At 36.7% G+C, this 14,756-nt stretch overlaps 1 protein-coding gene across 2 annotated transcripts in view; it reads left to right on the top strand.

Moving 5' to 3' along the window:
* Nucleotides 1–14,756, top strand: part of LOC105212213 (rho GTPase-activating protein gacF) — a 108,585-nt gene that overhangs the window by 37,528 nt on the left and 56,301 nt on the right. For both annotated transcript variants that reach the window (XM_011184070.3, XM_054231659.1), the window contains 3 exons: nucleotides 3,217–4,289; nucleotides 7,011–7,247; nucleotides 7,376–7,842. In XM_011184070.3, coding sequence (XP_011182372.2) covers nucleotides 4,152–4,289; nucleotides 7,011–7,247; nucleotides 7,376–7,842 — 842 coding nt within the window. In that variant the 5' untranslated portion in view covers nucleotides 3,217–4,151. The remainder of the gene's footprint in view (nucleotides 1–3,216; nucleotides 4,290–7,010; nucleotides 7,248–7,375; nucleotides 7,843–14,756) is intronic.

The following is a 14,756-nucleotide window of genomic DNA, read 5'->3' on the forward strand; positions in this document are numbered from 1 at the left end:
TATTTCTTTCTACATTCTTATATTCTGTCAAATAAGTTCCGCTACGCTGTTAATAGATGGCAGCAATTGTGTAAAGCTTGAGGTTTCTGCTGGCAGTTCAATAGCTTGGTACTAAGGAATGTCAAATATGTTGGTGTTTTTTGAGGTCAGTTCGTTCCGGATGTTTTTTTTTAATTTTTCAGTGCGGTACATAGTTTAATCGAAAAAATAATAGTTTATACATTTTAACGGTTAGACTAATGTTTTTACAGTTATCAGCGCCTTCATTTGGTTGTTTAATATATCTCAAAGAGTTAGGTTATGTTGTGTTAAGAGGCAGATTTCTGGGTATGCAGAAGTTTTCACTTGGACAGTGTGTTTTTTAGATACCAAAAAACTCCTAATGGTTCAAAAAGACACTGACCTGACTGGCAGGATCCTGCATATATGCCTATTGAGCAGTGTCCAGGAAGCACACCTGTAATTGGCCCGAAATGAATCTTGCTGAGAAAAAGCAGTTCCAAGGACCTTTACGCTTCACTACAGGCCAAAATACTTCGCAACCGCTAGAGAGGATTTTTTATCGTATACTCTGTGTCACGATTTTCCTTTTACAACCGTTCTTAACTTTACATTGAACACACTTTACGCTGATAAAAAAGAGAGTTTAGTTTTGTTTTCTATATACTGATGAGAAAAGCACTAAGTCCTCCCTCTTTCACCAAGTCCGGCACTTTCAGCTTGTTGCAATGTTGAATTTTTTTTTATCATCTATCTGCTTTGTTTGAAGCCCTAAAAATAAAGTAATAAAATCTTAATTTTTTTTACAACTAAAGAAGCTCAAGAATGTGGTTGAGCTGTTTTGATAGAACGTTGCTCTCTAATAAGTTGGCATATCTCCCTTTTTAAACGTGTTTGATTGCGTGAATGTACCAAGGCATTAGCCAATGAGTTTGGATGTTCACGGAGTTTAGATATACATACATATATTTCCTTCTTTACCATATGAATATCAATATCTTTATGGATATTTTCGTTACGCATGTACCATGTTCGCCCCGTGATTGTTCTAAGTATTTTAGATTTGAACCTAAATTCTATCATTATTTGTTGCACAGGTCGTATCCCACTATTGAATACCATACATCCTTGCATTGTATAACCGAGCTTTGTTGTCTAGGCTAAGTTTAGAACTGTATAGAACCATATTTTCACTCAGAATACCTTCATTTCATATAGTACATTTCCATTAAGTATATGTTTGCATTTCCTCAGGTAGGATCCCCTTCAAAGTCCAAAGGGTTAGAATAGTTATTTTCTATGCCCACTTACAGCACTTCATCTAGGTTTTCGCTTATTTTACCTCTCAGGTTCTTATTTAAACATATTTTTTTTTTATTGGTTGTCAAAAATTATCGCTTTCTTATTTTGAAGTTATTCGTTTTGTTGCCTACCTTTAGGAGCGAAGTGTTAAAATTTAATATTGCTTGCTAAGCTCCATCACACTAATAAGCTTTGTAGTATACTGGCGGTAATCTCTTCCTCTCTCCCAGTTTTGATTTGAATTTTGAAATTCATTAATTTTCTCCAACTTTACGTCTCATATATATTATTTTATTTGTTATTGCAAATTTGATTTATATGCTACAAAAAGTCTTAACTCTAATAGCGCTTGTCGCATAGTGTCATAAATCGAAAGCGTTTAACTCTATTAACGTTTTGAGCTTAATGTCTGCACAAGCATACTAAATCACAACTAAATATATATGTATATTTTATGTATGTATATATATATAGGATGATGTGTAGGTATGTATGTGTATGAATGTAAATGTTGTTGCGCAGGCGCAAATACAATCAAAAAAGCAACCCAAACAAGCGCTGACTTGCTGGTATTAGTGATGAATTGCTGCCCGTGCGCCAGACAATGGGTCAGTGACCACGGCACACAAACAAACACACATACATACACACATACAACTAACGAATTTTGTTGCAATAATCGCATCATGGCAGCGTCACAGCGGCATTAATTTTTAATTGAATTTTACAATATTTTTCATAAAAGTCGCTTTCCCACTGTGCGCTGTGCTTGAGCTGACACGCGTGCGCGTTTACTGGCCAATAGCTAAGTTGTGTTTACTGCTGTTGTTGTTATTGTTGTTGCAGCTTTTTTCAATGCTTATTTGTTTGTTTTTTCCAATTTTATTTTACACCATTTATTATTTATTGTTTATTATGTGTTTTAAACATTAAATCATTACAACAACACACAGCGTGCAACATACTGTGGCACAACGAGTAAATGTGAGACGTGCGATTTTCAACAGCCAAACTGCAATTTGTTGCTATGATTTTTGATTAATTTTTAATTACATGTTTGGGTGTTTTTTGTTGTTGTATTTTGATTTGTGATTTTGTTTTTATTGTGCGGCGCGGTTCGTTAATTTTTGTTTGCAAAATCAGCAACGCTTTATGTGTATGTATGTATTTTTTTCTCTTTTTTTTTTTTTGAATGTGTGTGTGTGTGCTGCCTTCGCGAATTTGGATTAAAACTGCTTATCTGCTTCGCTGTGTTAACTAATACACACATTGCAACATGTTTGAAATTAAAGTTAAGAAAACCAATTTGCTCTCCTCTGACTGCCACAGCTGAGCGCTTTGTTTGCGGAAATAATCAATTCGTTCCGAGTGCTCCAATAGAGTTTTGGCGCAATTCGCTAATTTTGTGTAATTTTTATGATTACCATTTGGGTTGTTGTTGTTGTTGTATTGTTTTTTTTATTTTTATTTTTTGTTAGTTTTGCCACCGGAAGTGTGTTTTAAAATTTCGTTGGTAAATTAGTTTCTGTGTTTTGCTGTTGTTTCAGTATTTTATTTATACATTTTTTTGTTGTTGTTTTCTTATTTTATATTTTTTGCTTTTGTTTTTATTTAATTTTTTTTTTAAATATTTTTTGTTTGTTTTTTAATACATGTTTTCATTGTTGTTTTTTCATATTTTTATTCATTATTATTATTTTTTATTTTTTTTTTTGACTGCGTGCCAGTTAACTCAGCGGTAATATCATTACCGGCCATTGGTAATTTAGCTAATTGGCACGGCATGCCACACACACACACAAACTCGCTCGAAATATATTCGAGCTTTCCTTCCGACTTTTATAAAGTTAATTACCTGCAAGCAGACAACTAAACCTGGTCATTTACAATATATTTTTTTCACTTTTATTACAGATTATGTACATAAAACACGCGGTAAATGCAACATAACAACAACAACAGGCATGGAATGAAAAGTGAAAAAACACACACACACACCAAACGGAACAGGAACAATGTAAACCTACAGCATGACTTAATGAAAGTCGAAACTCCGTAGTCGAAGCGTGCAGGCGGAAGTCGAAATTCCGTAAAACGGTTGGTGGTGAGTACAACGCAGGCCGAAGAAGCCTTATATTGTAGCAGAAGACCAAGACGACCAAACGAAATGGTATACCAGAAGCGGAGCATTACACAGGACCCAAGCGCAGGACTAAAGAAACCCACTGCTGGTTGTACATAGTGTAAGTGTTATTGCATGACGCACAAAAACCCGGATCAGACCGCATAATCACCTACGAAAAAGAAAACGAAGGAAACAGTACAACAACAAGTAAAGCAAACGCAAAAACAAAAAAAAAAGTTTAAGGAAATAAAATAAACTTAAAAAACGAAACGGAAAAGGTTGTAAAATATAAAATATACAACAACAACAAACGCAACCCCGAAAAAAATACCGAGCAACACTTGAAATTATACCATTTATAGCGCAAATGTATGTAAGCACAAATGGCGACATTTTGAGAACGAACGCGCACATACAACGCATGTCTTCAGCTGCTGTAGTTACAACAACTAATAATAACCAACATTGCCATCTCACCATTACTAAATACTATATAATCAAGCTTTTGTTTTTGACCAGCGTCTCCAGCGACGTCCATCAACGCAATAAGTAATACCATAGAAGTGACATTTAAGACAGTGACCGCCAGCGTGCCACAAACACACACACACACACACATAGAGAATAAAGCAAATAAATATACACGTTTGTAATAGTAGCACTTGTAGTGTGGTAGTCACCTTTATTTCAAATATAAAACACAATAGCCGCAATTGCCGAAAATATGTTGCAAGACACCAATAGCAGCGCCGCCATACAGCCAAAAGTCGTTGTAATTCGACGACGTCCGAATCAAGGTTTCGGTTTTACGCTGCGTCATTTCATTGCCTATCCACCGGAAGATGATCCCTCTTGGCCACAGGTAAGCGTTAAAGTACTACATTCATATGTTTATATGTATGCCACACCAAAAGACACCAACTATTATCTTACATATACGGGTATTACATTGATTTGCACCACTGACACTTGAATGCGGTACGCATATGTGCGAAATGTTGGAAATAAAGTGAAGCGTCGGGGGTTCGCTGAAAGTTCGAAGTTATTTTGAGCACTTTAGCTTTCAACTTCGATATTTTGGGTAGTGGATCTAGTTGTAAGAAGAAACTCCTATAAATCGGACTGGTTCACAATAGAGATAGAGAGCCTCCTAAATTTAGATCTAGCTTAATCCACTTGTAAATCTAAAAAAAAATCTTAGAAATTTCACAGATTCTCTAGAGATATACAGATTTTTGTTTCCTCCTAAATTGAGATCTAGTTTGATCCATTTGTAAATTGGCTTAATTTATTGAAGATAATCCTATCAATATGATACGTCCGAGATAAGAGAGTATCGGAAGCTACCTACAATGCAAAAATGTATCAAAGCTTTTCATTCCATTTTAAGATTGTCTGTACTTTTTGAGCTTCTTCCTGACTGGCGTAGACACCTCTTACGCGGTTATAGCCGAGTCCACAACAGCGCGCCACGCATCTCTCCTTTTGGCAGTTTTGCGCCAATTGGTAATACCAAGTGAAGACAGGTCCTTCTCCATCTGGTCCTTCCATCGGAGTGGATGCCTCCCTCTTCCTCGGCTTCCACCAGCGGGTACTGCATCGAAAACTTTCAGATTCGAACAACATGACCTAGCCAGCGTAGCCTCTGTCTTTTTATTCGCTGGACTATGTCTATGTCGTCGAATAACACATACAGCTCATCATTCCATCTCCTGCGGTATTCGCCGTTGCCAATGTTTAAGGGACCATAAATAATCCGCAGCATCTTTTGAGCTCAGAATCCCTAAATACAACCGTTTACTACCTTATAGATCTTTAGGCTTGTTCCGTCCAGTTTCTAGGCGTCTGAGCTCACGTAGCTTGTCTAATGATACTAAATCCAGACATCTCTTTACTTGAGCGTTGTTTCAATGCAGTGTTAAAGAGCTCTATCAGATTTCTGTTACTTAGAGCCTGACAGGATATGCTAACAAATGCATTGGAACACAAGTACCGGTATTTAGAAATTTTGTGAAAGCCTCTAAGCGCTTTGTCCAAACGTGAGGGTCTATTTGATTCATTTCAAAGAATGGAGTAGCGTTCCCGGCTATCAAAGTCGGATTCCTTAAGATCTTGGTCACAAAAATCATTAAACTAACCTAACCCCGCCCATTATCTACAGAGACTGGGCTTAAGATTCCATTTTTCTTAAACTTCCTCAGTTTTTGAAACTCGGAGTTCAGCATTTCTCAAGAAACAGAATTTTCTGAAATTCGCGAAAATTGGTTAAATCCCAACTATTACTATTTATGCCATAGTCCAAGGATCTTAACTTAAGTACTTCCTCTACAGATGCAAGTTTATAGAAATACCTGCGTTTTTTTAAGCTTCTTCAGTATTTGGAACTCGGAATTCGGTACTTCTCGGTATTTAGAATTCACGAAAACCAATTAACCTAACCTAACTCAGTACTTTCTCTACAGTTGGTTGGTCCATAGAAAAACCTGCAGTTCTCTTAAGAGTCTTCGATTTTTGAAACAGGATGAGGTACCAAAACCCAATCGGAATCCAAGATTTTCAGAAATTCGCCAAAATCGGTTAGACACCAACTACTATCATCTATCTCCCGACCCAAATTAGGTTAGGTTAGGTTAGACTGATAGGCTAGAAAGCCACACATAGACCAGTTTGGGTCCTTTGCGAGACCAGATGGAGTGCCGTCACGTAGTAAAAATTAACCCCAAGCTAACTCAAATTAAATCTTCTCAAAAAATTGTGCGCACACAATGCGAACCTCCGTCGAGCGCTCCATTCTGCGCAAAATCAGACGGTCAGTCTACAGTTATTCGCATGCATTTTCAGTCAACGCTTTTCGTTTTGTTGTTGTTGTTTTCCCCCTCTGATTTTGTTTGGCTTAACAGTTTGCCTTTCTTTTATGTTGAGCATTTTCGCTTTTGTTTTTGCCATGCTTCGCTGATTGCCACGTTAAATAACAACACAAACACCTCCAACAATGGCAAAAGTAATACTCGTAAAATAAAAACGAACGTGACGACCACCACCACCAACACCACCACCAAGTGTACTCTTTCGTATTTTCAACCAACAGACGTTGAGTTTTTTTTAAAAAGCAGTCATTATAAATACATACATTGAAAAAAAGCAAACAAAAAAAAATAAAAACTAAAAAAAAAAAACCTACCAACTTAACTCTTACACCCGCCGCCCCCTCCCTCCTACTTTGGCGTTATTATTATGTTACTTTTTTTGTTGTTTTTGCTTTATTTTGCACACTTTCTCACACTTAAGCGTCGCGCAACTCATTCACTCACTCAATTTTCTGCTTTTATTTCAACTCTTTCTCATACAAATCGCAACCAACGAACAACCGACGCCGCTGCCGCCTGATTTCCACTGTGACTCCAATTGCTGCTCTCGCCGCTCGCGTTTTTCGCTGTTGTTGTTGTTGCTGTTGGCTCACTTTGTTGGATTGTCGACTTGACTTGACTTGGCTTGGTTGACTGGGGCTGGCTGTGTTTGTTGGCTGTTGGCTCTTGGCTCTTGGCTGGCTGACTAACTAACCGACTGGCTTTGGCGTGTGTAGGAAGCATCTGATCCGTACCACCACCAAGTGAAAGCGATGGAAACCATTTTCATAAAAGAAGTTCAAACGAACGGACCTGCTCACTACGCCAACCTGCAGACGGGCGATCGCGTTCTAATGGTGAACAACACACCCATCGCGGGGCTTGCGTACAGTACAATCGTGTCGATGATCAAGCAAACGCCTTCAGTGTTGACGTTGCATGTGGTGCCCAAGGAGTGCGATGTACTACAGATGGTAAGTTCATTCAGTATTTTGCCTTTACTTTATATTATATTTATGACAAATTACTAATAACCATATTCCTGCCCATTTGCACATTTCCGTCGCTCGCAACATCTCTCCTTCCTCGCCGCCAATTGCAGCATTATACGAGTATTGCGCATACACCAGAAACCAATCGTCTTGCCACAGCGCCTCGATCCATACCATCACCCGTGACTGTGGGCAATGGTAATGCAGCTGGCGCATTAATACCAATCACACCAGCTGCTGCAGCAGCGTCTGCATCTGCATCAACTATATCTACATCTACAACAACAACAAAATCATTTTCACACCAACAGCAGCAATTGATCTCATATCCACAGCCACTCTTGAGCGGTAGCAGTGGCGGTGCTGGTGTCGGTGTCGTTGTTGGCGGCGCCGGTGGAAAGGCTAGTCGTTCGGGCAGTATTACGAGCTCTGGTAGCAGCAGCTTCCGTCCCACCTCGGCAGTGGGGAGTGGTGGTGATTTTATCGATATGCCATCGCAGGGATTGCACCAGCAGCACAACAACAGCGGCGGCCGTTTGCTGATACGAGACGATGGCGGCGGTGCATTTCTGTCGCGGTAAGTGCGCAAATATTTACAAACAAACATACCATACATGTGTATAAATATTATTTTATGGCGAATTTACATATGCACCGTGGAAATTATGCAACTCAACAAATACTCGCTTATTTATGTATATATTTTTGCCGGAAAGTGAAGCGCGTTTCATTCTTAAAGAACGCGGTGCATTTGTAGCACTTGTACTGGGAGAACTTAAGAATGTTGTGTATTATTGTATTTAATTATCTGTGATTGGCGTGTTTAGACTTCTAACTCGGTAAAATGGATAACTTTTAAGTGAGTGTGTGAGTGCAATTTTAGTGGCCGTTTAGTGTCGTGACGTCAAAGTAAGAATTTTTTAATGAATTTATAATTGGATACATATGCAGGTATTTATGGAATCTCTTCGAAACTTGAACAAGTGTTTTGTAGATATCAAGTGCTCATATAATCAGTGCAATTAAACTAGAAAAAATATGGTGGGTGACGAAAAAAAGTTTACTTGCGAATTTTATATTGAAATGTCGATCTAATAGTGCTAATATGGAAACATTTTCATTGTTGGGTAGTTTTTATACAACTTTGTAAAGAAACAATCTCGAAATTATGAATTTTTTACATATATATGCCTGATATATCGCTCGGTTTAATCATGTTAATTTAAGTAAAGGGTGTTTCAATTCGAGGTTCCCTAATTTTTTAAAGAAAAAAGCAGAAAATGTAAATTTAATGTGGAACATTTATTATAATTTGAAAGAACATTCTTTGACATTTATTTTTTAAAGATTATCTATTTCAAATGTTGGCCGCGGCTTCCTCTCAGATAGTCCTCCTCTTGAGTCCAATTTTCGATGACTCGTTCATACATTTCGACTGGTAACTACGGTTGATGTTTTGCTCCAAGGCCTGAATGGAAGCCGAATTGTCCGCATAGACTTTAGACTTTACATATCCCCATAGAAAACATTCTAACGATCTTGGTGGCCAATCGACCGACCCAAAACGTGAAATTATCTGCTCTCCGAAGTGTTCTCTCAATAAATCCACTGATTGTTGAAACCAAATGTCGCCGAGATCATGAGCTTCAATTATCATGGCGCTATAACGGTCGCCATTGACCCGCACCGGCCCACCAGCTATGTCAATGTCGTCGAACAACTCATACAGCTCATCTATCCATCGTCTACGGTATTCGCCGTTGCCAATGTTTAAGGGACCATATATCTTCCGCAAAACCTTTCTCTCGAATACTTCTAACACATAAGTAAGATTCTAACACATAAGTGTGGCCGTCTTGTTATGAATTGGACAATCGTGTGAAAATTCTAAATATGTCTTAAGTGTCTAAAATGAAGAAAGTGATTTCATAGTAGTCGAGTGGTATTTGATTAACTGGATTGTAAAGTAATTTTAAGATTTAGCCTTGTTAGATTTTGTTTAAACATATTAATTGGGCATTGACAGCATTGTAATCTCCTTTAGTCTCTTACTTTGCGGATCTCATGTGTGCTAGTAGGTTGAATGGAGATGTTGATTAGGCACCTGAATGAATGAGATCAAGTGGTACTTCACCATAGTTCTAAATAGACCATATGTGGTTTCCAAAACGCCTCGGTTAAGCAATCACAAAATTTTGTTTGAAATTTTCCCTTACCAATTCCAATATTCAAAATTCCCTTCCCAATAAGCCAATTCCTTTCAGATTGTGGTATTATTGTTTGAAAGTCGAATTTTATTCGATTTCGTATTTTTGATCTGCCATTAAGTTTTTTATTGCGATATGTTGCTGTGGTGGCAAAAACATTCTCTAAATATAATAGTTTTTTTTTGGTTCATATATATTTCGACTGCATAAAAATATGATTGTTCTGGTTCCGTAGGCCATACTGTCCAGGTATGTTCATCCCTCACGACGATGTACTAAGATTTCAAATATTTTCATATAGGCCATTGCCTCATGCTAGATTTGGAACAACTGAAGAAATAATGTCATAATATTTACGATAAAGTTGGCTGACTTTTACAATAAAAAGGATGTCCACTTTTGGTCAGTCAATTATATTTACGATCTCTGTCTGAATGATGAATCTCTGATATTTATATCGTCATAACATAATTTTGAATAATATCATTTGGAGAAATAAATAAATATTCATTAATCCACTGACATTAAAAGCCAATAATAGCAATAGCAATCGAAAATATGCAAAAAATCAATGCTTAACCAAATTATAGACGTTATTTAACTAAACATTTATTAATATTGAATATTAAATTATTATCTAGTTTTGCCTCTAAATGGCATAACATAAATTTTAGTTACTTAGTTAAGTAGCCATTTACCACTTAGCACAAGCCGTAGCTTGAATTATCTGCACACACACATACATGTGTGTATACATATGTACGTGTATATGTATGTGTATAACCACATGCATATTTAGATAAATTCGCAATATATTTAATAATAATATCACAATCATTATAATCCCATAAACAAGTAAGCTGAGCGAGTAAGTCAAGGCACTTTAAGTGCTGACGTCAGCGCCAGCGCAGCCACCAAAAAACAACAACAATAAAAATTTGCAAATTCGCTTGCGCAGGTGACTAATTACACGACTGACTGTCCATATATTCATACATATAGGCTGCATAACGGTGTTAACGCGATAGTAACTGTTGCTGCAACAGCAGCTTCTCCACTCTTCCACTATCGCTTATCAACAGGTCGCTTTGCAGTTATTGTTGTTTAAATATACATATTTTTACAATTCTACAAAATCCATATGAGTATATCTCTCGAATTTTGTGCGATGTTGGATATGCGCATGTACGAGTATTTATCTCGTCTGCATTCTTCTTCATTTAATTCAATTATCTGTAACTCTTGTATGCTGATGGAAATCATGCTAGCTAGTTATTATGACGTTCATCGCGCATTTGTTATGGAAATGTGTGCAAAAAAGAAAAAACAAATTGTTTTGAACACCCTGTAGGAAATGGAGTCGAAAGTATAAAAATTCTGAATATTTTTTTTTTCAATTTATTGACCTCGATAATACGTTGGTTCTTTAATCTGCGTCAAAAATACTATCTACTGACAGAGTTTATGACGACTTATTGGCTATAATTTTGATAATATTGGCATGGACAAGCATGACCATATCGGACTTTAATCTACATAATAGTAATATACGCAACCGGGATGAACACGGATTTATATACGGTCAAGACTGTCAATTCGGCAACATTTCTAAAAATTGTTTGAAGCATGTTTTCCACAGATACGACTACATTAACACCTAAATCAGGATATAGTGAGAATATTTTGCTTAAGGTCTAATTTAGATCTCATTTAGCTGAAAGATACATTTACTATTACCTCATGTACTCACAAAATAACGTTCTGACCTAAGCACTTGAGTCTATCTGAATCTGTATAAGTCTGATAACTAATATAATGCAATAATATCCATAATAAGTAGCGTAATGATTGGAACACTGTACGTTTGAAAGCTCCGGATGCGATACACGAAATAAAAGGATCTTCGAGAGTATTAAAACCAGAATCAAACAGTCTATGAGAACATTTCTTTATTGAAAAAGCTTCTAATAAAATCCATTAACCATTCGGAGTCGGGTTAAACTTATAGATCCACCCTTTTGTCGGATAATAACACCATAAATAAGGGGAGAAATTTAGCCAATCGTCTAACAATCTAGAGATATTAAAATAGCCAATTGGACCAAAGATATTAAAATTTCTTTTAAATATTTAAAAATCGTCGAATTCCGAGTGAATCAGTACTTGAGAATTTTTTAAGCTCCAAGCTTTGGTAAAAGCTTCAGGTAATACTCAATTGAAACTTAAATATATCAATCTACCACCAATGGCAAACTATATCATGTGCCAACTGCAGCCAAGTTCAAGTTACGAAATCACAATATTTCCTGCAGGGTATTTTCTTCTACATATGCTCATACAAATATGCACATATAAATAAAAAATGTTAATAACAAAAGTCAAGCTCGTATAATAAAAAAAAAAAACAAAAAAAAACGAAATCTTAAATAGCAACAGTGTCAATTTAACCTCAGTAAACGCCACGTTTAGTGCCATCATTAACGTCATTATTAAACGCGTATTCTCCGCCGCGCGGCAGCAACGCAATCATTTTTATAAGCAAATACAACAACAATGGCAATAACACGAGCGCGCGTACCCACAATTACCGCATCTGAGCCTGCAATCATCGTGCCGTAGTATTTGACGATTGTATGGTTCCTCATTCCAACACGACGCCATCGAAAATGAGATGAAATGAAAAATGCGCTGATGAGGGTCTGAGATGATTTCATCGAGCTTATTTAATTTGCCATGTCTGCGCGTTTGTCATTCTTTAGCATAGCGAAAATTATCATTATATTGCTTGCATACGAGTATGTAATATTATTTATTTTTTTCATGCTATGCTATAATTTTTCATTCGTAGTTGTTATTTTTTTTAATTTTTTTTTATTTTTATTTGTTTTTTGTAAATTTTACTCATTTCATTATTTGCGCCTGCATTATTTTTATGTGTTAATTGCGCTATTTCTGCGCGATTCCGCCGTGCAATCGTGTGTCCGTTTAAATTGCCAAGCAACAAATGTCTGAATGTATGTGTGTATGCGAGTGTATTCATCATCATTTTTGAAATAAAATTCGCAATTTATTTGATTTATTTTACAATAAAAAAATTTCTGTCTGTCTGTATGTATTGCCTATAATAAATATGCCTGCATTACACACGCTCTGCCAGCGTTTGTGTTGTTTTTGTTTTTATTTTTGTTGTTTCTTACTTTTAATTGCATTGTATGCGCTTATTTGCTTCTCGTGAGATAAGCATGTGTCGTGATAAGCGTCAAGAGCGCCATAGCGTGCGTGTATGTGTGTGTGTTTGTGTTTTGTTTTGTACTAAATATACTTGCATATTCATATAATTATAGCCCAGTTTATTATGGGCGTTTTTCTTTTAACATAACTGCAATATTTGCTTTTATTAAGAAAAATGCATACATATGTACATATATGTACATATATATACATATATATACATGTATGTACATTTGTTTCTTTGTATGCACGTTTCACTTGCTCACATGACGTTCACAATGACCTTGCCCTTGTTTGAGTTCATCTTCTCAGTGCAATCGCAGGCGGAAGATATCTCCACTGCATACATATATACATATGTATATGTTTCATTTATTGCATGCATAAATTTGTATGAGAAATAAAGTTAATGCAATATAATGAGTACTGGAACAAGTTATCCAAAACATATGTACGTATGAGCCTCACGATGCAGCTACAATATTGTAAATATGTATTTATTTTTATATAAAAGGTGTGTTTAATTTTACAAATTCATTCTTAAAACGTTCATAATCGATTGTTCGTGAAACTTCGTATTTTTAGAAAAAAAAAAAAACTATTGCCCTAATTTTTTATTTGCAAACCCTTGTAGTTTTGGGATAACGAATATTTTGAATCATTTTCTTTACTGAGTAAGGTTAGGTTAGGTTAGGTTGTAAGGGAAAACACACGTAGACTTTAAAATATAGTCCTTTGTGAAACCTAGATCCCCCTTAGGTTAACAAATTAGGAATCGACAAAGCGCCCTGAACCTACTACAAATCTGCAGAGATTCTTAACTTCTATATTCGTTATATCGCGAGCGTGTTCTAAGAAATATCTTTCTTGATCTAGCAAAGACGGGACATTCCAGAAGAAAATGATGAGACGATTCCATCTTATCCTCCTCCATGCAGCTTCTACAGCTAGCATCCGGTAAGATTTTTAACCTTACAGCGTGTATCCCAATGGGGCAATGGCCAGTAAGAACCGCTACGACTAAGGAGAGGTGAGGTTTACTTAGGGCGAAAAGTTCAGTAGACCTACCGCGGTTAACCTTAGGCCAGAAGGATCTTGCGACTAAGCATGTGTTGGTAACTGACCAGCGCCTACCCAGCTCAGCCGAAGCCCATCTGTCCAATAGCAGACCGCAGTGCTCCTACATGCTTCCATGCTTCTAATAGTGAATCCGTCATCCCTGACCTTGCAAGCTCATCAGCCTTACAATTCCCCGCGATTCCGCAGTGGCCAGGAACCCAGACTAGTCTAATTGAAAAGTATAACGATGCCACCGATAGTGAGGATAGGCATTCCTTAACCAACCCTGAGCGCATATTCAATGAACTCAGAGCTAGTATCGCCGCTCTACTATCCGAGTGGATCACCACCTCCCTAAAGGTTGTTGCACTTCGAAGCAATATGTCTGTCGTTGCTTTAATAGCAGCCACTTCCGCTTGAAAAACGCTGCAGTAATCGGGAAGCCTGAAACTAAGGTTGATGCGGAGCTCACGACAGTAAACTCCCCCGTCAACATTTCCCGCCAACAAGAGTAAGTTCTGAGTAAGCTATCGATGTAATTTTTTACAAGGGGATAGTTCTTCGATTTTAAGCTGATTCTCAATTTTATTTTGGGATAATTCTTATAAATTTTATGATTCATTCACATAGTAGAAGACATGAACATAAATAGAAGGTTTTAGATTTTACCCAATTAGAGACTATTAAAATGTGATAAAATAGATATTATTTGTGGCTTCTCACAGAAATTGATTAAATGAAATGATATGGATACTTGATCGACAAAAAAAATATGACAAACAAAATTTAGATCTCGAAAAATCGTAAAATTTTCTATTTTATGGATCACCCTATTATCCTTATTTTCCCTAGATCACCGCATTTTGTTTATCTTTACATTTCATTATCTTCTTATAGACGTACTATACACATTAGCACCCAAATGGCATTTAAAGTGCAATCTAACTTTAATCTTGTCAATTGGTTCGACTTTTCTTCGTCCCAAATTCATTTT

This window comes from Zeugodacus cucurbitae, chromosome 5, assembly GCF_028554725.1.
Source record: "Zeugodacus cucurbitae isolate PBARC_wt_2022May chromosome 5, idZeuCucr1.2, whole genome shotgun sequence".
In the NCBI taxonomy this organism is placed as follows: Eukaryota; Metazoa; Arthropoda; class Insecta; order Diptera; family Tephritidae; genus Zeugodacus; species Zeugodacus cucurbitae.